This window comes from Microtus oregoni, unplaced genomic scaffold (assembly GCF_018167655.1).
Source record: "Microtus oregoni isolate MIOR12 unplaced genomic scaffold, Mior012 000015F_ref0000493, whole genome shotgun sequence".
In the NCBI taxonomy this organism is placed as follows: Eukaryota; Metazoa; Chordata; class Mammalia; order Rodentia; family Cricetidae; genus Microtus; species Microtus oregoni.
Window position 1 is genome coordinate 21,212,939 of NW_024543074.1, and position 25,902 is coordinate 21,238,840.

Consider the following 25,902-nt stretch of genomic DNA (forward strand, 5'->3'; position numbering starts at 1 on the left):
CTGCCCACCTCCCATCTCTCCCTCTTTCTTTCTGTCTTCGTCCTTCATCCGTCTGTCTGTCCGTCTATATGTGCATGTGTGTGTCTTCTCCTCTGCCACTCCCATCCCAGAGGCCAGTCTCCTCTCTCCCCTCCCCACTTTTCCCATTCGGTTTCCCCCAATAAAAAACCTTTTCACTTAAGCTCTGTCACATGGCCTCTTTCTCTCGCGTGCCGCTTTTTCTAAGTTACAACAACATCTGTGAACCGTTTGTGTGCCTAGTGTCCTCGGAGGTCAGAAGAGGTCGTGGGATCCTCTGAAAGTGGAACTACAGGTGGTTGAGAGCCACCATGTGGGTGCCAGGAATTGAATCCAGGTCCTCTGCAAGAGCAGATGCTCTTAACCACTGAGCCATCTCTCCAGGCCCCATACTTTCTTAGGATTAAATTTTTAGATGTGTAGTTACTGGGTCAAAGAACATAAAGATTTTAGAGTCATTCATAACTTTTTTTTATTCTTTTTGTTTGTGTGTATGTGTGTGTTCCAGAGTTTCTTTGTGCAGCCCTGTACTAGAAATAGCCCTATGTCTTGGAACTAACTATCTCTGCAGACCAGACTGGCCTCAAACTCACAGAGATCTGCCTGCCTCATGAATACTAAGTATGTGCTGTACCACTGAACTACATGCCTTAGTCTTGCCTTATTTTACCTGAAATAAATAAAATAAATAGTTCCGGCTATCTTGAAACCCACTCACAGAGATCCACCTATCTCTGCCTCCTGAGTGCGCCACCATCGCAAGAAGAAAAAACATTATCCAGGGGCTGGAGAGATGGCTCAGAGGTTAAGAATACTGGCTGTTCTTCCAGAGGTTCTGAGTTCAATTCCCAGCAACCACACGGTGGCTCACAACCATCTGTAATGAGGTCTGGCACCCTCTTCTGGCGTAGAGGTGTACATGCAGGAAAAACATTGTATATAAAATAAATAAATCTTAAAAAAATTATCCAATGAATGAATTAAGAATAAAAAAGTTATGAATGACTCTAAAATATTTATGTTCTTTGACCCAGTAATTACATGTCTAAAAATTTAATCCTAAGAAAGTATAGGGCCTGGAGAGATGGCTCAGTGGTTAAGAGCATCTGCTCTTGCAGAAGACCTGGATTCAATTCCTGGCACCCACGTGGTGGTCCCCGGGAAAACACGGAGAGGGGAAAGGGAAAGGAGAACCGGAGAGGGGAAAGGAGAACTGGAAAAGGGGAGGCCAGGTATTCATTCCCTGGGGGACAGTTTAAGTAGCCCGTGGGAGTGGTTTTGACCCTCCCTGGGGAGGCGTCACCATTCAGTGAGCTTTCTCAGAGGTGGAGTATGGATTGAGGCAACTCCCAGGGGAGGGAGCTTTGAAATGAATAATCCAGAGTTGGGCATAAACCTGTGGTCCCACCTACTTGGCAAGTTAAGGTAGATGACCAGTCGGAGTGGCATAGTGAGACCCACTCCCACTTTGATAACGAACCACAATTCAGTCAAGTTATTCTTTTGTTTAAAAGTAGTCATGGGGCGGGGGTGGGGGGGAAAGCTGGAGAGATGGCTCAGCGGTTAAGAGCAGCGGCTGCTCTTCCAGAGGTCCTGAGTTCAATTCCCAGAAACCATATGGTGGCTCACTACCACCCATGATGAGATCTGGTGCCCTCTTCTGGCGTGCAGGCAGACATACAGGCAGAGCATTGTATAAATAAATAATAAATATTTTTTTAAAAAAATAAAATAAAAGTAGTCATGGCAGTTGAAAAGATGGCTCTTGTCTGATCTTCATGTGCAAGCTGTGCAACACACAATCCCTCCACCTATTTATGGTGTATTGTCTTTTGTTTTAATTGTGTGTGGGGGAGTGTATTTGCATGCATGCATGCACACACACAAATGCAGGTTCCTGCAGAGGCCAGAGATAGCAAATTCCTTTGGAGCTGAAGTTACAGGTGTTTGTGAGCTGCCTGATGTGGGAGCTTGGATCAAACTCTGGTAGGATGGACAAGTAAATGCCCTTACCCTAGTGAACCATTGCTCCAGTCCCAGATGTCTTTTTTTTTTTAAATTAAAAGTTGGAGAGACAGAAATCTTTACTAAATAAATAAAAAAAATAAAAAAAGTTGAGGTTGGAGAGAGGGCTCAGAGAATAAGAGCACAGGCTGCTCTTCCAGAGGTCCTGAGTTCAACTCCCAGCAACCACATGGTGGCTCACAACCATCTACAATGAGATCTGGTGCCCTCCTCTGGTCTGCAGGAATACATGCAGGTATAACACTTATATATAATAACTGGGGAGATGGCTCAGCAGTTAAGAGTACTGGCTGTTCCCCCAGAGGACTGTACTAGATTCCTAGCATGCACACGGTGACTCACAACCATCTGTGATTCTAGTCCCCCAGGGATTCAACATCGTCTTCTGGCCTCCAAGCGCACTGAGGACATGTGTGCAGACATTCATGCAAACAAACACTCAAACAAATAAAGTAAGTAAATAAATAAAAATTTAAGAAAATTATGCCAGGTGGTGGTGCCACATGCCTTTAACCCCAAGCACTCAGAAGGCAGAGGCAGGCGGATCTCTGTGAGTTCGAGGCCAGCCTGGTCTACAAGAGCTAGTTCCAGGACAACAAAAGCTACACAGAGAAACTCTGTCTCAAAAAAAAAAAAGTATAAGCTAAATTAAACCCTTTCCTCCCCAAGATACTTTTTGGTCATGGTGTTTCATCACAGCAATAGAAACACTAACTAAGACAGTAGGCAAGTGTCTACCACCATGCTACAGCCCCCAGCTCAACATCTTCCCATTAATCTTTTTCTTTTTTTCTTGGTTTTTCAAGACAGGGTTTTACTGCATATTCCTGGCTGTCCTGGAACTCGCTCTGTAGACCAGGCTGGCCTTGAACTCTGCCTCCTCTACCTCCCGAGTGCTGGGATTAAATAAAGGTGTGCACCACCACTGTCGGCCAGGCCATCCACTCGCTTCTTTTTAATATTTATTTATTTATTTATTATGTATGCAATATTCTGTCTGTGTGTATGCCAGCAGGCCAGAAGAGGGCACCAGACCTCATTACAGATGGGAATTGAACTCAGGACCTTTGGAAGAGCAGGCAATGCTCTTAACCTCTGTGCCATCTCTCCAGCCCCATCCACTCACTTTTTATGCTGCTATTATGTTCCAGCCATCCTAGCCTCCTTTCAATTACTGAAATGTTCAAAATGCTATTCTCTTGCATTAAGATGTGTGTATGTGTGTGTGTGTGCGCGCGCGCGTGTGCATGTGTGTGGTGAGAGCTCAGAGACTGACATTGGTATTTTCACTCTCTACCTAGAAGACGGGGTCTTGCCACTGAAGCTTGGCTAGGCTGGCCGGCCAGTGAACTGGAGTGAGTCACCCATCTCTGCTTCTGCCTTTCCCTGAAGGTTACAGATTCTCCACCCACTGCCCCACCAGAATCCCCCGCCCTGCCTTTGGCATGCATGCTGGCACCACAGCATGAGGCTCTATCCCCCACTTTACCCTAACTCTTTAAATAAAAAATCCCACGGAGCTAAAATCAGGGGAGAGCTGTCTTCACAAAAGCCTAACAGTAATCCTGTGTCTTATTGAACTGTATTTGGCTATACTATTTTCGAGTTTTATAAAGGCACGGTATAAAGCACCCCTTAAAATTTCTCTTCTAGTTTACCATAAAGAATATATAGTTGAAGGTGACATTGTTCCTCAGCTTTGCTCTCTAAGGGAAAGGACAGGAGGCTGCAAGTCTTTTATCTTCAGGAAAGTGATGGTTTTCCTCAAGCGGCCAGGCTGTTCTTGCTTTGAACTCTGCATCTTGTTGCGATTGATAGCTTTCTTGTCATTTTATTGGTTGCCAAGCAGCTAGCAAAGTTTTCTTCTGCCTTCCTTAGTGATCCTGAACTTCATGGACTCGTTTGTGAGACACCCTCATTCTCTGGTCTTCCCTACCCTGGCAGTCCCTTTCTCTACTGTTCTAATGTATTTTGTCTTGCTGTCTGATTTTGCAACTTTTAAAGCCACCTGAAAGTTTCCTTCTGCTTTTTTCTCTGTGTAGTCCTGGCTGTCCTTGTTTGGTTGAAAGCATCACCTCAGCTCCCTGGCACCCTTTTATACGAAGAGTCTGGATTGTTTAGTTGGGGGCTTCACCTCAGCCCCCTGGCATCCATTTTTGGAATGTTGGGCTGGAAGTTTTAACATTATTGTAGTTACTAAATGTTGTAAACATTATTGTAGCTACTAAATACTGTATTTGTTTTAATATTATTGTAGTTACTAAATGGCAAGTGGGTTGAAAGAAGGCTAAGAAGGTAATAAGGACATTTATTTATTTATTTGTTTGTTTGCTTATTTATATTGATTTTTGAGACAGGGGCTCACACTATGTAGCCCTGGCTGGTATGAAGCTTACTATATATACCAGATTGGCCTCAAACACACAGAGATCCATCTGCCTCTGCCTCTACCACTTCAGTACTGAACAATGTTTTTTTGTTTTGTTTTTGTTTTTTTCAAGACAGGTTTCTCTGTGTAGCCCTGACTGTCCCAAAACTCAGCCTGTAGACCAGGCTGGTCTCAAATTCACAGAGATCCATTTGTCTCTGCCTTTTGAGGACTGAACCATGTTGTTGTTGCTGTTGTTTTGTTTTTGTTTTTAAAACAGGGTTTCTCTGTGTAGCCCTGGCTGTCCTGAAACTCACTCTGTAGACCAGGCTGGCCTCACACTCAGACTGGGAAATGTAGGATTAATAATAAAAAGACAGAGATAGATACTGGGGTTCAACCTAAAGATCAGAGAAGCAAAACAGCCAGCCACTAGAGAGCTCTTACCTCTGTGAAATCTTCAGACTGAAAGAGAGAGAGTTTTTGTCTCATCCCACTTTATATTTCTCTCTAGTGCTGAGATTAAAGGTGTGCACCACCACCACCCAACCAAGACTGAAAAGTTTTTATAGAAATAGAAATATTACTTCTATTAAGAATTAAAAGTGGCTGGGGGGGCTGGAGAGATGGCTCAGCGGTTAAGAGCACTGCCTGCTCTTCCAAAGGTCCTGAGTTCAATTCCCAGCAACCACATGGTGGCTCACAACCATCTGTAATGAGATCTGGTGCCCTCTTCTGGCCGCAGGCATACATGCAGACAGAATACTGAGAATACTGTACACATAATAATAATAAATAAATAAATCTTTAAAAAAAAGTGGCTGGGAAGTGGTGACACATGCCTTTAATCTCAGCAATTGGGAAGCAGAGGCAGGCGGATCTCTGTGAGCTCCAGGACAGGCTCCAAAGCTACACATAGAAACCCTGTCTGGAAAAACAATAGCAACAAGTTAAAAGACAGGATCTCAATTTGTAGCCCTGGCTTAACTGGAACTCACCATGTAGACCAGATTGGGGTTCTGTTTGCTTTTTGTTATTGTTTTTTAGATTTATTTATTTATTTAATTATTTATTTATATGCATGAGTCCTCTATTTGTAGACAGAGACTGCAGCCCAGAAGAGGGCTTCGCATCCTATTATAGATGTTTGTGAGGTATCATGTGGTTTTCGGGAATTTAACTCAGGGCTCTGGAAAACAGCCATCTCTCTAGCCCTAACCAGGCTGGTTTTGAACTCACAGGGATCCTCCTGCCTCTGCCTCCTGAATATTAAGATTAAAGTGTTTGGGGTCTTTTTGACTGTGAGGTTCTAACACTAGTTATTTCTAGCATGACTTCCAGCTGTACTGAGACTAAAAAGCTCTACAAGAGTCAGTTTGGGGGGCTGGAGAGATGGCTCAGCAGTTAAGAAAGTTTGGGGGGCTGGAGAGATGGCTCAGCAGTTAAGAAAGTTTGGGGGGCTGGAGAGATGGCTCATCAGTTAAGAAAATATTCTAGGGGCTGGAGAGATGGCTCAGAGGTTAAGAGCATTGCGTCCTCTTCCAAAGGTCCTGAGTTCAAGTCCCAGCAACCACATGGTGGCTCACAACCATCTGTAATGGGGTCTGGTGCCCTCTTCTGGCCTGCGAGCATACACACAGACAGAATATTGTATACATAATAAATAAATATTTAAAAAAAAAAAAAAAAAAAAAAATATTCTACTCTCACAGAGGACTGGAATTTTGTTCCCAGTACCTACATGGAACTCCAACTCCAGATATGACAGTCTTTTCTGGCCTCCATGGGCACCTGTATTGATGTCATATACCTACCTGCACACACCAACACACACAAACAGACCACACATATACACATAAAAATAAAACTTGGGTCTGGAGAAAGGGCTTAGAGGTTAGGAACACTGGCTGCTCTTTCAGAGTACCTGGGTTCAATTCCCAGCACACTCAGGGCAGCTCATAACTGTTTATAACTCCAGTTCCAGGAGATCTGGCACCCTCACACAGACATACATGGAAGCACATAAAATAAGAATAAATAAATTTTAAAAAATAAATGAAAATAAATCTTTAAAAAGAACTATAATTGCTGAGTGGCTATGGGGCATCCCTTTAATCCCAGCACTGGGGAGTCTACAAAGAGAGTTCCAGGACAACCAGGACAACCACCTCTACCGCAAAAGCCCCCATAAATAAACTAGGTGGGGTGGCACACACTGGTAATTTCAGCACTTGGAAGGCAAAGATAGAAAAATCAGGAGTTCAAGGCCAGATTGGCTATTTCGAGACCAACCTGGGATATGCAAGATGCGGTCTCAAAAAGAAAAATGAAACCAAACAAGTACTTACACGCATGGGCTAGCCCACTGCACATGCACTGCTTATCTAATATATTTACAAGTATTTACATGCATGGGCTAGCCCACTGCACATGCACTGCTTATCTAATATATTTACAAGTACTTACACGCATGGGCTAGCCCACTGCACATGCACTGCTTATCTAATATATTTACAAGTACTTACACGCATGGGCTAGCCCACTGCACATGCACTGTTCATCTAATATATTTACAAGTATTTACATGCATGGGCTAGCCCACTGCATATGCACTGTTTATCTAATATATTTGAATTTAGAATTCTAACAAAAAATCTAAATACTCCAGAGCAGATGAATTATCCCTTCTCTTTTTTGTAATCAAGACATATAAACTATTAAGATTAAAGACATAGCCGTGCAGTGGTGGCACATGCCTTTAATCCCTGCTCTCAGGAGGCAGAGGCAGGTGGATCTCTGTGAGTTCAAGGTTATCCTGGTCTACAAGAGCTAGTTCCAGGACAGGCTGCAAAGCTACAGAGAAACTCTGCCTCAAAAAGAAAAAAAAAGAAAAAAGAAAAAATATTAAGGAAATGAATTTTGTTTGGTAATATACTCTTCCAATCCTACACTACTGAGACTGAGCAGGAGAAACTGGAGGTCAAGGTTGTTAGCTGCACATAGCAAGTTCGAAGCTAGCCTGGGCTATGTGAGACTTTGCCTCAAAAATGTACAAAATGGATCTGGGACGTCAGTGGCATGGCTCAGTGGGTAAAGACACTTGCTGTCAAGGTTAACAACCCGAGTTTGATACCAGGGACCCCATGGTGGAAGGACACAACTGACTCCTGAAAGATGTCCACACACATGCCGTGCTTGCGCACGCGCACACCCACCCACACACACACACACACACACACACACACAAAATAAATAATAAATATATATGTACTTTTTTTTTTTTTTGAGACAAGGTTTCTCTTATAGTCCTAGCTTTCCTGGAACTCGTGCTGTAAACCAGGCTGGCCTCGAATTTACGGAGACTCACCTGCCTCTGACTCATGAGTGCTGGGATTAAAGGCATACACCACCACTGCCTAGTTGTATGTAAAATTTTTAAACGTTAAAAAAATTATAGCAGGCCTAGTGGTGATGGCGCATGTCTTTAATTCCAGCATTTGGGAGGCAGTCTTGTCTAAAGAGCTAGTTCCAGGACAGACAAAGATACACAGAAAAAAACCTGTTTCAAAAAATTAAAAAAAAATTCTTTGGTCATGGTGTCTCTTCACAGCATAGAAAAATAACCAAGAGGCCTTCATTTCTAAGACAGGGACTCATGTAGGTCAGCCTGGCCTTGACTTTCAATCCTCTCACCTTGGTCTCCCTAGTGCTGGGGGGTTTATGGCTCCATGCTCAAAGAGACAGATACAGATACTATAACGAAATGTCGCTTTTGAGATGCACTGAGTGCAGGTGTGCTAGCCCACAACTTTAGCCCCAGCACTCGGAAGGCAGAGGCAGCAGATATCTGAGTTGGAGGCCAGCTTCTACTAGGGAGAGAGCTCCAGGACACCCTGAACTACACTGAGAATCCTTTTCTCAAAACAGAAACAAAAACAAAGCCAGAGCCGGGCGGTGGTGGCGCACGCCTTTAATCCCAGCACTGAAGCAGCAGCAGGCTGATCTCTGGGTTCAAGGCCAGCCTGGTCTACAGAACCAGTTCTAAGACAGCCAAGGCTATGCAGAGAAACATTTTCTTTTCTTTTTTCTTTTTTTTAAATGTTTATTTATTGGGGGCTGGAGAGATGGTTCAGTGGTTAAGAGCATTGCTTGCTCTTCTAAAGGTCATGAGTTCAATTCCCAGCAACCACATGGTGGCTCACAACCATCTGTAATGAGATTTAGTGCCCTCTTCTGGCCTGCGGACACACACATAAATATTTTTATTTATTTATTATATATACAATATTCTGTCTGCGTGCACGCCCGCAGGCCAGAAGAGGGCACCAGACCTCACCACAGATGGTTGTGAGCCGTCATGTGGCCGCTGGGAATTGAACCCAGGACCTCTGGAAGAGCAGGCAATGCTCTTAACCACTAAGCCATCTCTCCAGCCCGAGAAACATTTTCTTGAACCACCCTCCCTGTACTGATGCACTAAGATTTAAGGAATTTTCAAACAAATCAGAGAGCTAACAAATACCCAGTCTATATAACTGCCCTTGGGCGTGCATATGAAATCTGAACAAACAGAAATACACGTATAAACATATTTGCATGGCCACTGTTGCCAGTCTGAGACTCCTAGGACTTCTATCCATGGCTCACAATCCTGGAATTGCACCCTGGCAATAGTGGCCCTGGACTGAACCCAGGGCCTCAGGGAATGCTAGGTAAGCACTCTGCCACTGAGTTATGTCTTCAGCCCCTGATGGGGTGGGTGCCTAATTGCAAAGGGTACAAAATGCATTGCAAAGTCCAACTCTGACTGCACCTCTCCCTAGGGCCTTGATGAAATCCTTTAACCAAGGTCCTGGGCCTTAGTTTCCTCGTCTGTGGTGTGAAGGCCCTAACTCAGCTCTAATCCCATCAGCTCTGAATCTAAGCAGCTTTTAGACTACTACCCGGGTACAGGCAGTTCTAGACAAACATTCTCATGCCCATGGCAACGGCCATCCTGCCCTCTGCGGCACTGGTATGCAGCTCCACTCCAGCAGGCAGGATTATTTCCATTACAAATTCCTGGGTGAACAGAGAGTATGGCTGGGGGAAGGGACCTACTGGAAACCTTAAATCCTCTGGCTTTAGAGCGAATCCTGGTGTAAACTCACTGTAGGTGGTGTGTATGCACTGGATTAGGAAAACCGCATCAGCGCTTCTTCAGAGTCTCCCTTTTAGAGGCAGAAGAGGTGGGGTAAAATCTTGGCCACTTTGTCACTGAGAAGTGACTCAGAGAGAAGGACACAGTGGCGCGAGTACTTTAAACTGGGGAGGGTCCTAAGGAGCATTGGCCGTCGAGTGCTGAAATCAGCTGGGGTTGGAGAAAAGACCTTAATGTTTGTTTCCAGACAGCATAGATTCCTTCTTAAAAATTATTCTGTTTATTATTAGCATGCCTGTTGTACCAACATGTGCCTCAATTTGCAGGTAGAGGTCGGAGGACAAGGTCCAGGAGTCAATTCTCTCCTTCCAGTGTCGGTCCAGGGAGCCAGCTCAGGCTGTCAATCTGGCATGGCAAGTACTTTTACTCCTGAGCTGTCTTGCCAGCTCTGACATACATAGATTAATCCTATTGCTACCATAGTGGGCATTCTCAGAGCTCTGTCTTAGAAACGCAGGGACTGTGGGCGAGGGACTGAAGGTGAAGGTATGTGGGGCAGGAAGATGCTGCTGCAGACCTAACGCTTCTCCAAGCTGCTGTGAACCTGTTGTTCATAACTGAGAAACGGCAATGCCAATAAGGATAAACACACGGGGCGGGGGAGACGCGATTCTGTGAAGTTTTAAAAAGATTTTTATTTTGTGAGTATTTGCACATATGTATGTATACCACCTGTGTGCCTGTTGTCTTCGGAGGCCAGAAGAGAGAATCCAGCCCTCTGGAACTAGAGTAACAGCTGGTTGTGTGTGACCATGTGGGTACTGGGAATGAAAGCCGGGTCCTCTGCAAGCGCAGACAATGTTCTTAACCCCTGAGTCATCTACCCAGGCCCGGCTCTTGCTTTTTTTTTTCCTCCACACTCATTCTTTAGATCGGAGCCAAGGAGAACACTATCCTTTTGCGACTCAGATTTAGAGAAAGGAGACATCAATCACTTAAAACACGAAAGTTGAAAGAATGGTTCCAAGAAAAATATGTACTTCACTAAATTACCACCGGGGGGCAGCAGAGTTACGCTTTGCTGACTGCTCATGGCTTCCGGCTCTGCATAGGCCTGGAATGGAAAAGAATCCAAAATTGGGAAGATGGGGTGGGGTGGGGCTGGGCGGTAAAAATCCAGCTGGTGTGTGTGTGTGTAGGAGCTATGGGAGAACCTGGAACGAATCTGTGGTCTCTGCTGAAAACCTGCTGAGAGAATCTGAGAGAAACAGGAGTTACTGACATTGAGAGCACATTGGTTGGTGTAAAGTTGGGTAAGGTGGCTCATGCATGTTATATCAGCACCTAGAAGATAAAGAGGCAAGGAGGATCGGGAGTTTAGGGTTAGCCTCATAACGAGTTTGAGGCCAACTTTGTCAAAATGAGACATTGTCTCAAAAACAAGCAGGGTTGGAGAGTTGGTTCAGATGCCACTTCCCTCCAAGTCTGCTTGTTTGTTTGTTTTTTTTTTTTTTTTTTGGGTTTTTCGAGACAGGGTTTCTCTGTGGCTTTGGAACCTGTCCTGGAACTAGCTCTGTAGACCAGGCTGGTCTCGAACTCACAGAGATCCGCCTGCCTCTGCCTCCCGAGTGCTGGGATTAAAGGCGTGCGCCACCACCGCCAGGCTGCTTGTTTGTTTTTGAAGACAGGGTTTCTCTGTGAAACACTCCCGGCTGTCCTGGAATTCACTCTGTAGACCAGGCTGGCCTTGAACTCACAGAGATCTGACTGCCTCTGCTGTGATTAAAGGCATGCACTACCACGCCCAGCTCCCTCCAAGTCTGATCCCCAAAACCACGTGGTGGAAAGAGAACCAATTTCTATAAGTTGTCCTCTGACCTACACACACACACACACACACTCACACACACTCACACATACTAAATGAATAAATAAATGTAAAAATGTAGACAAATACTGATGGATTGTAAGTTGAGAGTGAAGGAACCTGGTATTATCTCTCTATATATACATATATACAAATATGTATGTATGTGTATACATATATTACTTATTTATATATGATGTGCTTATTTTATGTTTCATCTGCATGTACGTGCATCACATGCCTTCCCGGTCCCTGTGGAGGTCAGAAGAAGGCCTCCAATCCTCCATAACTAGAATTACAGATGGTTGTGAACCACCAGTTAGGTTAGGTGCTGGGAATGGCTGAGCGTCTCTCCAGCCGCTAAGTCTCAAGGTTTACAAAACAAAGCAGCAAACAAAGAAAGCCCTTAGGAACTGGTGGCGCCTGCAATCGCTGTCTCCCTTCTTACCACTAGAGGGGACACTAGAGAAGACTGCAGCCTGGTCATCCTCCACCGGGCTCATTAGCCCTGCAGGAATTCTGAGTGTTAAAGAGAAGTCATGAATTTGCTAACAAATATATCTGCACAAGGTATTTCTGGCTCACACATTTCCAGTAGCTTCCTAAGGGCTCCAGAGTAAAGCCTGAACTAATCAGAATGGCATACAAGACCCTCCTCAAATTGCCCTTGGTCTTCCATCCTCATTACCCCGGTACCCTCTGCTCCAGAAGTAGTATGCCAGAGAGAGCCTGGGTGTTGGAGCCAGCCAGTCGGAAGCCAGTGACTCATCCCACCCCACCACACTGTACACATCAGTAATTCCTCTCTAGTCTATGCCTCAGTAAGCTCTGCTGAGGGGAGGGGCCGTATCCCACATTGCTCACTGTCTTTGGTGCACAGCCCTTCTCCTGGAAGCTATGACATCTTCATTGGTGCAGATAATGGGCAAATCCAGGTGTGCTGCTGCTGTGAGCACACTCCCAGCTACTGAGGAGTGGAGGCAGGAAAGTCACACGCACAGGCCAGCCCACGATACATAGGCCACATAGCAAGACCCTGCCTGAATAATAATAGCCATACTAGCATGGGAGTGATGGCAGCCACATCGAATTTGCCCTCCTGGTCCAGCTTACTTCCCTCTCATGCTTGCTCTGAGTTAGTATCTCATGCTGTCTCTCTTTGTGCCCTTTGGGTTCCTGGAATGAATTTTATATTCTGCAGCAAGGGTAATTTTTCTAAAATACAAATTTGCTTTAAAATTTATGCTTCAAAATTTATAGTTTCCCATTACTTTATTTTTAGTTTTTTAAAAATTCATTTGTTTGTGTGTGTGTATATTTGTTTGTTTGTGTGTGTGTATGTGTGTGTGTGTGCAAGCACACACACAGGTCAAAGGACAATTTGCAGGAGTTGGTTCTCTCCTTCTACCATGTGGATCCTAAGAATCCAACTCAGGTGGTCAGGCTTGGCAGCAAGTGAGCCCGAGCCCTTTTACCAGTCCTTCCATCTCTTTCAGAGCAAATATCCTGCTATTCTTAAAAATGTTTTAATCCTGGCATGGGCATACACATTTGGGAGGCAGAGGTAGGGGAATTTCAAGTCTAGCCTGCTCTACAGAGTGAGTTGAGTTCCAGGACAGCCAGGGCTACACAGAAAAACCATGTCTAAAAAGAAAGAAAAAAGAAAAAGAAAAAAAAAGAAAGAAAAAAGAAAGAAAGCTTATAGATTTATTTATGTGTATGACATTGAACCCACCGCCTCTGCCTGCGGATCTCTGTGAGTTTGAGGCCATCCTGGTCTATAGAGTGAGTTCCAGGACAGTTCCAGAGATACATAGACCCTGTCTAGAGAAAACAAAGAGAAAAACAAACAAATAAAAAATGATGGCTAAATCCCTGACTGGAGATATAGCTCAGTGATAGAGTGCTTAACTAGCATGCATCATGCCCTGGTTTTCAATTCCTAGTACCACATGCAGTAAATAAATATATAAAACTGTAGCTTTGGAGCCTGTCCTGGAACTAGCTCTTGTAGACCAGGCTGGCCTCGAACTCACAGAGATCCGCCTGCCTCTGCCTCCCGAGTGCTGGGATTAAAGGCATGCGCCACCACCGCCCAGCTAACTATCTAAATCTAAAACTCTTGTCTCTTTAGTCCTGGGAGGCTAGGAAAGAGAGAGAGAGAGAGAGAGAGAGAGAGAGAGAGAGTCAGTCCAGTGAAAGGAAGAAAAGATATCAAATATCATTGAGTTAAAAATGTGATTAATTTCAGGGGCTGGAGAGATGGCTCAGTGGTCCTCTTCCAAAGGACCTGAGTTCAGTTTCCCAGCAACCACATGGTGGTTCACAACCATCTATAATGGGATCTGGTGCCCTCTTCTGGCCTGCAGGCATACACACAGATAGAATACTGTATACATAATAAATAAATATTTTTTAAAAATGTGATTAATTACAAATGGTAACAGAAATTTGGAATCTTAGCATTTGGGAGGCTGAAGCATAAGAATTTCAAGTTCCCTGCTAGCCTGGGCTACATAATATGACTCTCTTTAAAATGCTGGTTCTCTCTCTTTTTTTTTTTTAAATATTTATTTATTATGTATACAATATTCTGTCTGTGTGGCCAGAAGAGGGCACCAGACCTCATTACAGATGGTTGTGAGCCACCATGTGGTTGCTGGGAATTGAACTCAGGACCTTTGGAAGAGCAGGCAATGCTCTTAACCACTGAGCCATCTCTCCAGCCCCCAAAATGCTGGTTCTCAATTTAGGGGTCTAGACCCCTTTGAGGTCACATAATCAGATATCCTGCATAGCAGATATTTACATTATGATTCATAACAGTAGCAAAATTAGTTACAAAGTAGCAACAAAAATAATTTTGTTGGGGCCACAAAATGAAGAATTTGTTAAAGGGTCACAGTATTAGAAAGAAAGGTTGAGAATCACTGCTTTAAAACAACCACAGCCAGGTGGTGGTAGCACATGCTTTTAATCCCAGCACTTGGGAGGCAGAGAAAGAGAGAGAGAGAGAGAGAGAGAGAGAGAGGATTTCAGTGAGTTCAAGGCCAGGCTGGTCTACAAAGTAAATTCCAGGACAGCCAGGACTGTTACATAGAGAAACCCTGTGTTGAAAAACCAAAACCAAGCCGGGCGGTGGTGGCGCACGCCTTTAATCCCAGCACTCAGGAGGCAAAGGCAGGTGGATTTCTGTGAGTTTGAGACCAGCCTGGTCTCCAAGAGCTAGTTCCAGGACAGGCTCCAAAACCAGAGAAACCCTGTCTCAAAAAAACCAAAAAAAAAAAAAAAAAAAAAAAAAAAACCCAAAAAACAAAAAAAACAAAACAAACCCCCCCCCAAAAAAAAGAAAAAAAAAAGAAAAACCAAAACCAAAAACATCAACAAAAATTATTTCTACTTCATAGTCATTAAGAGGATTAAATGAAGGCTGGGCAGTGGTGACACATGTCTTTAATCCCAGCACTTGAGTTAAAGACCAGTCTGAGTGAGTTCCAGGACAGTCAGGGCTACACAGAGAAACCCTGTCTTGAACAGCTGAGCTAATATGTGTACAGTGATTAGCACTGGACTTGCTTTCGTGATGACTACCATTATTAGGCCCTGACAATCAAGAACCTGCCTCACAACATACTTGGCATAGAAAGAGTAGGCTAGATTCTCTCTTTCAGGCCCCTCATTTCCTCTAATTTCATTTATTTAGTGTGTGTGTGTGTGTGTGTATGTATGTGTGTGTACAAGTGTGTGTGTGTGCAAGGCATGTGTCTGGAGGTCAGATAATCCCTTTAGGCTAGCATTTCCTGTCAGCAAGCACCTTTATCTGCTGAGCCATCCTGCTGCTCCTCCCACCCCCACCCAACCTCCATTTCCTTGAGATAGATTTCAGGTAGCCTAGACTGGCCTTAGACTCACTGTGTTAGCAAAACTAGCCTTGAATTCCTGATCTTCCTTCCTCCACTTCCCAAGCACCGGGATTACAGGCTTGTGCCGCCACACCTGGTTTTTGTTGTTTTGAGACAGGGTCTCACCATGTACTCTTTGGCAAGCCTTGAACTCACTCTGTAGACCAGGTTGGCCTCAACTTCATAGAGCTCTACCAGTGTCTGCCTGCCAGGTGCTGGTATAAAGGTGTGGGCCACAACTGGCCTTCACCTGGCTTTGTTTATTTTGTCTCTTGAGGCTCAGGTTGGTCTGGAACTCTGTCTTAGTTAAGGTTCCCACTGCTGTGATAAAACACCATAAGCAGAAGCAACTTGGGGTGGGGAAGGGTTTGTTTTGCTTACACTTCCACATCAGGGTCCATCATTGAAGAGCACCAAGGCAGGAACTTGGAGCAGTGCTGCTTACTGGCTTCTTTCTCACCGCTTCCTCAGCCTGCTTCCTTATACACACTAGGTACCACCCACCATGGGCTGGACCCTCTCCCAATCAAGAAATGCACCATTACCGCTGCCCAGCTAATCGTGGTTTGTTAATGAAAGGATCTGAAGAGTCTCGAGGATTACCACCTGGAGAACAAGTGGAACTTTATAGACTCGAATCTAAAAACTAACAATTTTCACTTCTTGAAATATGCATGTATAGATGTTTTATATGTATATACATATGTATATATGTACATTCTTGTTCAGAAGGTCAAAAAATTAATACAAATATAACCCCCCCCTCCAAATGCACCACAGGCTAGCCCCTAGGCCAATATGGTGGGACATTTTCTCAGTTGAGATTTTCTCTTCTGAAAGGACTCTAGCTGTGTCAAGTTGACATAAAAACTAGCCAGTGGGGCCGGGTGGTGGTGGCGCACGCCTTTAATCCCAGCACTAGGGAGGCAGAGGCAGAAGGATCTCTGTGAGTTCGAGAGCTAGTTCCAGGACAGGCTCCAAAACCACAGAGAAACCCTATCTCGAAAAACCAAAAAAAAAAAAAGAAAAAAAGAAAGGACGCGGAACAGCAAGCAAGAATGAAAACAAGAGCTAAGATGTTTAGTTAAAGAAAAATTGTAAGGCCGGGCGATGGTGGCGCACGCCTTTACTCCCAGCACTCGGGAGGCAGAGGCAGGCGGATCTCTGTGAGTTCGAGACCAGCCTGGTCTACAGAGCTAGTTCCAGGACAGGCTCCAAAGCCACAGAGAAACCCTGTCTCGAAAAAAAAAAAAATTGTAAGCTGGGGATCTTTTAAGAAAAGAAAAGAAGAAAAAAGAAAAAGAAACAAAGACTATAAAATAAACTCGGCTGTAGAATATTACCTCCCATAGGTGAGACTCTGGGTTCAATCGATAAAGCATCAGGATAAAAATGCCAAATGCTGTGTTGTGCTCCTCTGGTCTGTTGTCTCCTGAATTTCTGGGATGTATATCCTTAGAGTAAAATTGCTGAGCTAAATGGAGTGAGTCATTGTAACTCAGAATGCCTGACTGACACAGGAGCCATTTGTCTGTTTGGCACAAACTTAGGTCCTTCAAGGCAAAGTTTCTGGCTCCCCCCTCTGTTGTTTTGCTTCATGGGGAGAAACCCTGGTCACATTACCTAGCATTGTCGCTTAGTTTTCTCCAGCATGACAATCATAACAATATTAGACTGAATTTTATTTTATTAGCTTTTTTTTTTTCCAGACAAGGTCTCACTGTGTAGCTCTGACTGTCCCAGTATTTGTTAAGTAGCTGGCCTTGAACTCCCAGAGATTCACCTGCCTCTGCCTCCTGAGTGCTGGGAACTAAGGTGTGCACCATTTTGCCTGGCTTAGACTGTACATTCTTTTTTTTTTTTTTTTTTTTTTGGTTTTTCGAGATAGGGTTTCTCTGTGGCTTTGGAGCCTGTCCTGGAACTAGCTCTTGTAGACCAGGCTAGTCTCGAACTCACAGAGATCCGCCTGCCTCTGCCTCCCGAGTGCTGGGATTAAAGGCGTGCGCCACCATCGCCCGGCTAGACTGTACATTCTTTGAGGACAGGATACCTTGTCTGTTCCCAGCAGCACACTGTGTCCAGCAGTAGACAGTGATATAGCAGAGATACTTGGTACATAGAGCCAGACACTGCTCAAAAACTTTCTAGATTCTGATTTATTTCATCTACATAAAAGTCCTCTGAAGAGATACTGTTACACTTCTCATCTTACAGGCAGGGAAAGTGCAGCAGAGAAAGTCTTGCCAATGGTCTGAAAAACAAAGGGGACAGAAGCAGAAGAGATTCAAGTTAGTGCCAGACAATAGGCACTTAGCAATTTTTGTCATGTAACCTGAACTGCAGGGGAGTGTGGTAGTTAATATGACTGGGTACTTTAAAAAATATATTTATGGGCCGGGTGGTGGTGGCACACACCTTTAATCTCAGCACTTGGGAGGCAGAGGCAGGTGGACCTCAGTGAGTTCGAGGCCAGCCTGGTCTACCAAGCAAGTTCCAGGACAGCCAGTACTGTTATGCAGAGAAACCCTGTCTCGAAAAAGCAAATAAATGTCTTTTATGTATATGAGTATTTTGCTGGCATGTATGTATGTGTGCCATGCGGGTTTGTGGTGCCCTCAGAGGTTAGAAGAGGACATGTGATACCCCTGGAACTGGAGTTATAGATGGTTGTGAGCCACTGTGTAGTGCTGGTAACTGAATCTAGGTCCTTTGCAAGAGCAGCAATTGCTCTTAACCACTGAACTGTTTCTCCAGACCTGTTTGAGCCCTTTTGTTCAGAGCATTTTCATACATATTATCTGAGTATTATCAAGAGTTCACTCATGTTTTTCTTGTTTTTATGTTTATGTGTGTGAGTGTTTTATCTGTCTGTGCATCACATGTGTGCCTGGTGACTCAACGAGGTTAGAGACAGACCAGAGTTATAGACAATTGTGAGCCCCATGTGGGAGCTGGGAAACTCAAACCTGGGACCTCTGGAAGAACAGCCAAAGCCATCTCTCAGTCCTTTGTGTGAAACCAGCCAGCAGTTCTACCCTGAAATAAGGAAAATCCAGATACTTCCCTGCAAGCACAGCAAGTTGAAATACAGTAAAAGGTGGTGCAAAGCTGGGCGATGGTGGCGCACGCCTTTAATCCCAGCACTCGGGAGGCAGAGACAGGCGGATCTCTGTGAGTTCGAGACCAGCCTGGTCTACAGAGCTAGTTCCAGGACAGGCTCCAAAGCCACAGAGAAACCCTGTCTCGAAAAAAAAAAAAAAAAAAAAAAAAAACTAGCCAGTGGGGCCGGGTGGTGGTGGCGCACGCCTTTAATCCCAGCACTAGGGAGGCAGAGGCAGAAGGATCTCTGTGAGTTCGAGAGCTAGTTCCAGGACAGGCTCCAAAACCACAGAGAAACCCTATCTCGAAAAACCAAAAAAAAAAAAAGAAAAAAAGAAAGGACGCGGAACAGCAAGCAAGAATGAAAACAAGAGCTAAGATGTTTAGTTAAAGAAAAATTGTAAGGCCGGGCGATGGTGGCGCACGCCTTTACTCCCAGCACTCGGGAGGCAGAGGCAGGCGGATCTCTGTGAGTTCGAGACCAGCCTGGTCTACAGAGCTAGTTCCAGGACAGGCTCCAAAGCCACAGAGAAACCCTGTCTCGAAAAAAAAAAAAATTGTAAGCTGGGGATCTTTTAAGAAAAGAAAAGAAGAAAAAAGAAAAAGAAACAAAGACTATAAAATAAACTCGGCTGTAGAATATTACCTCCCATAGGTGAGACTCTGGGTTCAATCGATAAAGCATCAGGATAAAAATGCCAAATGCTGTGTTGTGCTCCTCTGGTCTGTTGTCTCCTGAATTTCTGGGATGTATATCCTTAGAGTAAAATTGCTGAGCTAAATGGAGTGAGTCATTGTAACTCAGAATGCCTGACTGACACAGGAGCCATTTGTCTGTTTGGCACAAACTTAGGTCCTTCAAGGCAAAGTTTCTGGCTCCCCCCTCTGTTGTTTTGCTTCATGGGGAGAAACCCTGGTCACATTACCTAGCATTGTCGCTTAGTTTTCTCCAGCATGACAATCATAACAATATTAGACTGAATTTTATTTTATTAGCTTTTTTTTTTTCCAGACAAGGTCTCACTGTGTAGCTCTGACTGTCCCAGTATTTGTTAAGTAGCTGGCCTTGAACTCCCAGAGATTCACCTGCCTCTGCCTCCTGAGTGCTGGGAACTAAGGTGTGCACCATTTTGCCTGGCTTAGACTGTACATTCTTTTTTTTTTTTTTTTTTTTTTGGTTTTTCGAGATAGGGTTTCTCTGTGGCTTTGGAGCCTGTCCTGGAACTAGCTCTTGTAGACCAGGCTAGTCTCGAACTCACAGAGATCCGCCTGCCTCTGCCTCCCGAGTGCTGGGATTAAAGGCGTGCGCCACCATCGCCCGGCTAGACTGTACATTCTTTGAGGACAGGATACCTTGTCTGTTCCCAGCAGCACACTGTGTCCAGCAGTAGACAGTGATATAGCAGAGATACTTGGTACATAGAGCCAGACACTGCTCAAAAACTTTCTAGATTCTGATTTATTTCATCTACATAAAAGTCCTCTGAAGAGATACTGTTACACTTCTCATCTTACAGGCAGGGAAAGTGCAGCAGAGAAAGTCTTGCCAATGGTCTGAAAAACAAAGGGGACAGAAGCAGAAGAGATTCAAGTTAGTGCCAGACAATAGGCACTTAGCAATTTTTGTCATGTAACCTGAACTGCAGGGGAGTGTGGTAGTTAATATGACTGGGTACTTTAAAAAATATATTTATGGGCCGGGTGGTGGTGGCACACACCTTTAATCTCAGCACTTGGGAGGCAGAGGCAGGTGGACCTCAGTGAGTTCGAGGCCAGCCTGGTCTACCAAGCAAGTTCCAGGACAGCCAGTACTGTTATGCAGAGAAACCCTGTCTCGAAAAAGCAAATAAATGTCTTTTATGTATATGAGTATTTTGCTGGCATGTATGTATGTGTGCCATGCGGGTTTGTGGTGCCCTCAGAGGTTAGAAGAGGACATGTGATACCCCTGGAACTGGAGTTATAGATGGTTGTGAGCCACTGTGTAGTGCTGGTAACTGAATCTAGGTCCTTTGCAAGAGCAGCAATTGCTCTTAACCACTGAACTGTTTCTCCAGACCTGTTTGAGCCCTTTTGTTCAGAGCATTTTCATACATATTATCTGAGTATTATCAAGAGTTCACTCATGTTTTTCTTGTTTTTATGTTTATGTGTGTGAGTGTTTTATCTGTCTGTGCATCACATGTGTGCCTGGTGACTCAACGAGGTTAGAGACAGACCAGAGTTATAGACAATTGTGAGCCCCATGTGGGAGCTGGGAAACTCAAACCTGGGACCTCTGGAAGAACAGCCAAAGCCATCTCTCAGTCCTTTGTGTGAAACCAGCCAGCAGTTCTACCCTGAAATAAGGAAAATCCAGATACTTCCCTGCAAGCACAGCAAGTTGAAATACAGTAAAAGGTGGTGCAAAGCTGGGCGATGGTGGCTCACGCCTTTAATCCCAGCACTCGGGAGGCAGAGGCAGGCGGATCTCTGTGAGTTCGAGACCAGCCTGGTCTACAGAGCTAGTTCCAGGACAGACTCCAAAGCCACAGAGAAACCCTGTCTCGAAAAACCAAAAAAAAAAAAAAAAAAAAAAGGTGGTGCATGCCTTTAGTCCCCGCACTTGGGAGACAGAGGCAGGTGGATCTATGAGTTCCAGGACAGCCAGAGCTACACAAAGAAACCCTGTCTTGAACAACAACGACAAAAGAAAGAAAGAAAGAAAGAAAACACATACAGACTTATTTTGTAAATATCTTGGTCTTTGTACAGCTGCAAACACCTGACTGGTTGGTCAGATTTCTAGGCTAGGATCTAAAGAAATCATTGTATACGGCATGAAAACCTTTCCTCTGGGGCTAAGCAACCATTTTCCTGGATATTCCAAATACTGCCAGTTTCTCCATAAACCCAACAATGGAGAGTGTATGTGGGGTGGAAGAGGAGGGTGGATGTAGCAGTGATTCCACTTTGTACTATTGTTTTTAAAGGAGTCTGGCTGTACAAAGCTCTTGCAGATGCCTTTATTGGCAGCTTCAACCCGTTGCTTTTGAGTTGCCATGGTAACTGGAAGCCAAACCAGGGTGGGTGGGGGGACTGGACGGGGACTGTTTATTGGTGAGTGATAAGGAGCCAAAAGAAAAGACAGTTCTTTGAGGGACGCCTGGGGTTGTTGTGGGGGTGGAGCAGCGTGTTTATGTATTAGCTTAGGGTAAATCCAGATGCCTCTTGGCACTATGGATACACAAGCAGCTGAAAGCAGGGCAAACAGGAAGGCTACCTAGGGGCTTCCTGGTATGGTTTCTCTTCCTAATTGCCTGTATCTCAGAGATCTGAGTGAATGACCAGGGGAGAGGTCTGATGCTAGCAACTGTTCAGCACAAACACGTCCTAAAGTATTAATGGTGCCCAGTAGGAACAGGAGGAGTCGGCGCGATCTTCTGAAAGCCAGGAAATAGCGGGAGCTGCCTGTACCTGGATAAAACCCACCCGGGAGGTGAGTGAGGTTTGCGTTTGAGCTGAGTTCCTGGGGACACAACCATATGGCTTTTCCCGACTGCCATCCTCCACACTGGTATGTATACCCTTCTTGGGCAGCAGCTAAAAGCTAAGGAAGACTGCTAGCTGGTATCTTAAATCCCTCCCCCACGATCCGCTGGAACTCTTCACTGAGGTCTCAGGGTGTCTCCATCTACCTTTCCAGCCCGAATTCCTGCCGGAAAGCTAGGGTCCTCCTTCCCTTTTCCAAGCCACTATCCCACTTCCCTGATTTTCCTCCCTAGAGTAGGAGGCTCCAGGGGACCACAGCTGACTCCTCCAGGCACAGAGGATTGAGTCATCCCGCAGGCGTCAGAGCGGGTAGCAACAGCTCCGCTGATCTGTATGCAGCTCCAACTCCCTCTCCAGTTCAGAGTTTTGGAGCCGTCTTGTTCAAAAGTAAAGAACAGAACACAGATGGCTGGTAACAGGATCCCACAGGGGCCTCCTTTCCCACTGAGTTCATCCTGCTAATCCTTTTACAGAAGGGAAAATAAGTGGTAAACGGAAAAGGGGAAAAAAGACCACAGCTTCTACAGAGTCTACAAGCTTTGTTCCTGGGTCCCGGTAGGAGGTCTCTGGGAAGGATTCTCACTGTATGTTAATTTTCCTAGCCGGATCCCCTTCCTGGTCCCTTTTTCCTGACTGCTCCATCTCCTTCATTCTCCCTATTTTCCATCCCAGCTCCCTGTTCTTTGTGGTTTTGAATCAGATGGAATACCTTCTCAGAGATGCCTGAATGCCTTTTAGATGAAGCAGTCACTTTTTATTTAGTTAGTTATTTTTATTATCATTAAAATCTTTTTCATATAGCCTGTTAGTGGTGGCACACGCCTTTAATCCCAGCACTCGGTAGGCAGAGGCAGGCAGATCTCTGTGAATTGGAGGCCAGCCTCGTCTACAGAGCAAGTTAAGACAGGTTTCAAAGCTACAGAGAAACCCTGTCTTGGGGGGGGGGGAATCATATGTGTGTACTGGGCTATTTAAAAGAAAATTATCTGGAAGCCAAATGCAGGGCCTTGTACTACCAGACTCGTGTGGTCCTCCCACCTCTGCCTCACCGGTAGCTCGGACAACAGGTGGGAGCTACCACAAATGACTGCAGTGCCCATCACTAGGAACCTGATCTCCCTGGGCTGTAGGTAAAATCTGTCCATCTCTATTATATACCTTACTGATTGGTTTAGAGATGAAATTAGATCGAGGGAAGGAACACAGAAAGTCACTAATAAGTATTTTCTTTGCTCCATGTTGCTATGAGTGCCAGGTCTCTGTGTTCGGGTGGGAAGGGGAGATGTTTCCTACCAGGAAAGATATCATTTATGTTCCAGGGCTGCTGAAGCAATTGTGTAGAGAAGGACTAGTATTGTTTTTCTCTGACTTGAAGATTCTTTTTTTTTTTTTTTCTTGGAAAGTGTTAGCATTTAATTGGCCTCCCTGAGTGGCTTCAAGCCACCAGAACACAGGCACCTCCAACATCCTTTATCTTCTCTTCAGCTCTTCTGCAGAAAAATTTGGCTTTCACGATGACAGGCTGCTTAGGGAGCTTTCCCTTCCCCAGAACTTTGTAGTAGCCCCATCGCACAACATCAATGATGGGAGCAACTCCAGTCTTGTTCTTGGCAGCGTTGACCTGGGTCTGCTCACTGACCAGCGTCCACAGTTTATCCAGGTTGACAGTCGGGCAGAAGCTCTGGTTCCTTTTTAAGTGGTAATGCCTCATCCCAACTTTCCCGAAGTAACCTGGATGATATTTGTCGAAGTTGATCCTGTGATGATGCATGCCTCCAGCGTTCCCGCGTCCTCCCGGATGCTTGCGGTGTTTACCGATGCGGCCACGGCTGTGGCTCACGTGGCCCCTGAGTTTCCGGGTCTTCCTCAGTCTGGATGGCATGGCGGTGGCAGAAAGGAAAGAGGGAGGAACCAGCGAAGTATCGCGAGGTACCAAGTGTAGGGGCCGACTTGAAAATTCTTGATCAAAGTTGATGACTTTCTCCTTTTTTTCCTCTTCCACGCCTCCTGATGTCCTGATGGTTTTTGACTCTCCCTCTCTCTCTTTGTTTTTTTTTTTTTTTTTTTTTTGGTTTTTTTTCGAGACAGGGTTTCTCTGTGGTTTTGGAGCTAGCTCTGTAGTCTCGAAGTCACAGAGATCCGCCTGCCTCTGCCTCCCGAGTGCTGGGATTAAAGGCGTGGGCCACCACCGCCCGGCTTCTCTTTGGTTTTTTGAGACAGGTTTTTCTGTGTGTAGCTCTAACTGATCTTGAACTCCCTCTTAGACCAGGCTGGCCTTGAACTCACATAGATACATCTGTCTCTGTCTCCTGAGCACTAGGGTTAAAGGCCTGTGCCACCACTACCTGACTGACTTTTTCTTTTTAATTATATTTATTTATTCATTTGTGTGTCTGTGTGTGTGTGTGTCTACATGCATGCCATATCATGTCTGAAGAGGTCAGAGGAAACTTTTGGGAATCTGTTCTCTCCTATTTTTTTTTTTTTTTTTTTTTGGTTTTTCGAGACAGGGTTTCTCTGTAGCTTTGGAGCCTGTCCTAGAACTAGCTCTTGTAGACCAGGCTGGTCTCGAACTCATAGAGATCTGTCTTCTGTCTCCCGAGTGCTGGGATTAAAGGCGTGAGCCACCACAGCCTGGCAATATTATTACTTTTTTACATCTATGTTTTTCCTGTGTGTGTGGAGGAGTAGGGTGTATGCTACAACATGGTATAGAGATCAGAAGACAACTTGTAGGAGTGGGTGCTCTCTGTTTTCATCAGGTGGCTCCTGGGGCTCAAACTCAGGTTATCGGACTTGGCCATGGCCGTCTCTACCCACTGTGCTTCACTTGTGACGCTTTCATAGTCCTTGGAAGATAAGATGCTGGGCTGCTGATTGACCGTGTGACCTTCAGTAAGTTGTCACCCCTCTTGAGGGATCTTCTTCACTCCAGGAAACAAGGAGGATTGGTTGAAGTCTGTGAACCGCAGAGAAAAGTTAAGTATAGGATGGTATTGTCCTTGGTATCAAGAATACCAGAAGTGTTTGTGCTGTTGGTGCAAATGCCACTGCATTCACTGAATTCACGTGATTGCCAAAGGCTCAGCTGACACAGGGCTGTGGCGGGACATGGTTCCTTTGTTCAGATGGTAAACATGTGTGGTGTCAATTATACTAATGTGTGTTGCTCCAGTTGAAGCAGGAGGAGCTGGTGATGAGGCCAGGACACTGCACCTCATTCTGTCTGACCAGGAGCTCTCTGGCAACACGTTTTTCCTGTCTTTCTTTGTAACTGGTAATTAGGTTCTCAGCTGAGCTGTCAGGCATCTTGACAGGTTTCATGGGCAGTCACCATCTGACAATTTACAACTTTGGGTTTTTCACAGCTGCAATGTTCCCTCCCAGGAAACCAGAGTGTCTCAATCCTGTACTCTTCCCATTGTTTGGGGAGCAGGACCTGAGAGGAAGGCCAGCTTTCTCAATGCACTCTCTAGATCCCAAGCAGACGGGGCATAGGAAATCTTAGCATTTGTGTGCGTGAGAGTTGACTCTGTGGCTTGGTAATGAAATCGGAGTCATCAAAGCTAGAAATGGCAGGGGAATATGAGAATTTAATACAGCATCCTCTTCCTTCCTTTCTTCCGTTTTCTTTCTTTCTTTCCTTTTTTTTTTCCTTTTTTTTTTTTTTTTGAGACAGTCTCATGTAGCCCAGACTGGCCTGAAACTTGCTTTGTAGCCAAAGATGATCTTGAACTTCCAATCCTCCTGCCTCCATCTATTCTAGGATACAGCTATCCTCCACCATGTCTGGCTTACAGAAATCTGGAGATTAATCCCAGAGCTTCATGCATGCTAGGTAAGAACTCTACCAACCGAGCTATATTTCCAATCCAGAGCAATTTTTTCAGTAGAGTTTGTTTGGAATTTTTGTTTTTAATTCTTATTTTATTCCTGTATATTTTTGTGTATG

The 25,902-nt window shown here is 44.9% G+C and overlaps 1 protein-coding gene across 1 annotated transcript; it reads right to left on the reverse strand.

Annotated features, from left to right (window-relative positions):
- Positions 1–23,385: 23,385 nt before the first annotated feature.
- On the reverse strand, positions 23,386–23,832 carry LOC121457088 (60S ribosomal protein L27a-like). The gene has a single exon (XM_041665755.1). It carries the CDS (start codon positions 23,830–23,832, stop codon positions 23,386–23,388), a length of 447 nt encoding a protein of 148 aa, XP_041521689.1.
- Between the last annotated feature and the right edge of the window lie 2,070 nt (positions 23,833–25,902).

What these genes read in the sequence shown, in the direction of transcription:
- LOC121457088 (XM_041665755.1), bottom strand. Translation starts at nt 23,832, where the DNA reads ATGCCATCCAGACTGAGGAAGACCCGGAAACTCAGGGGCCACGTGAGC.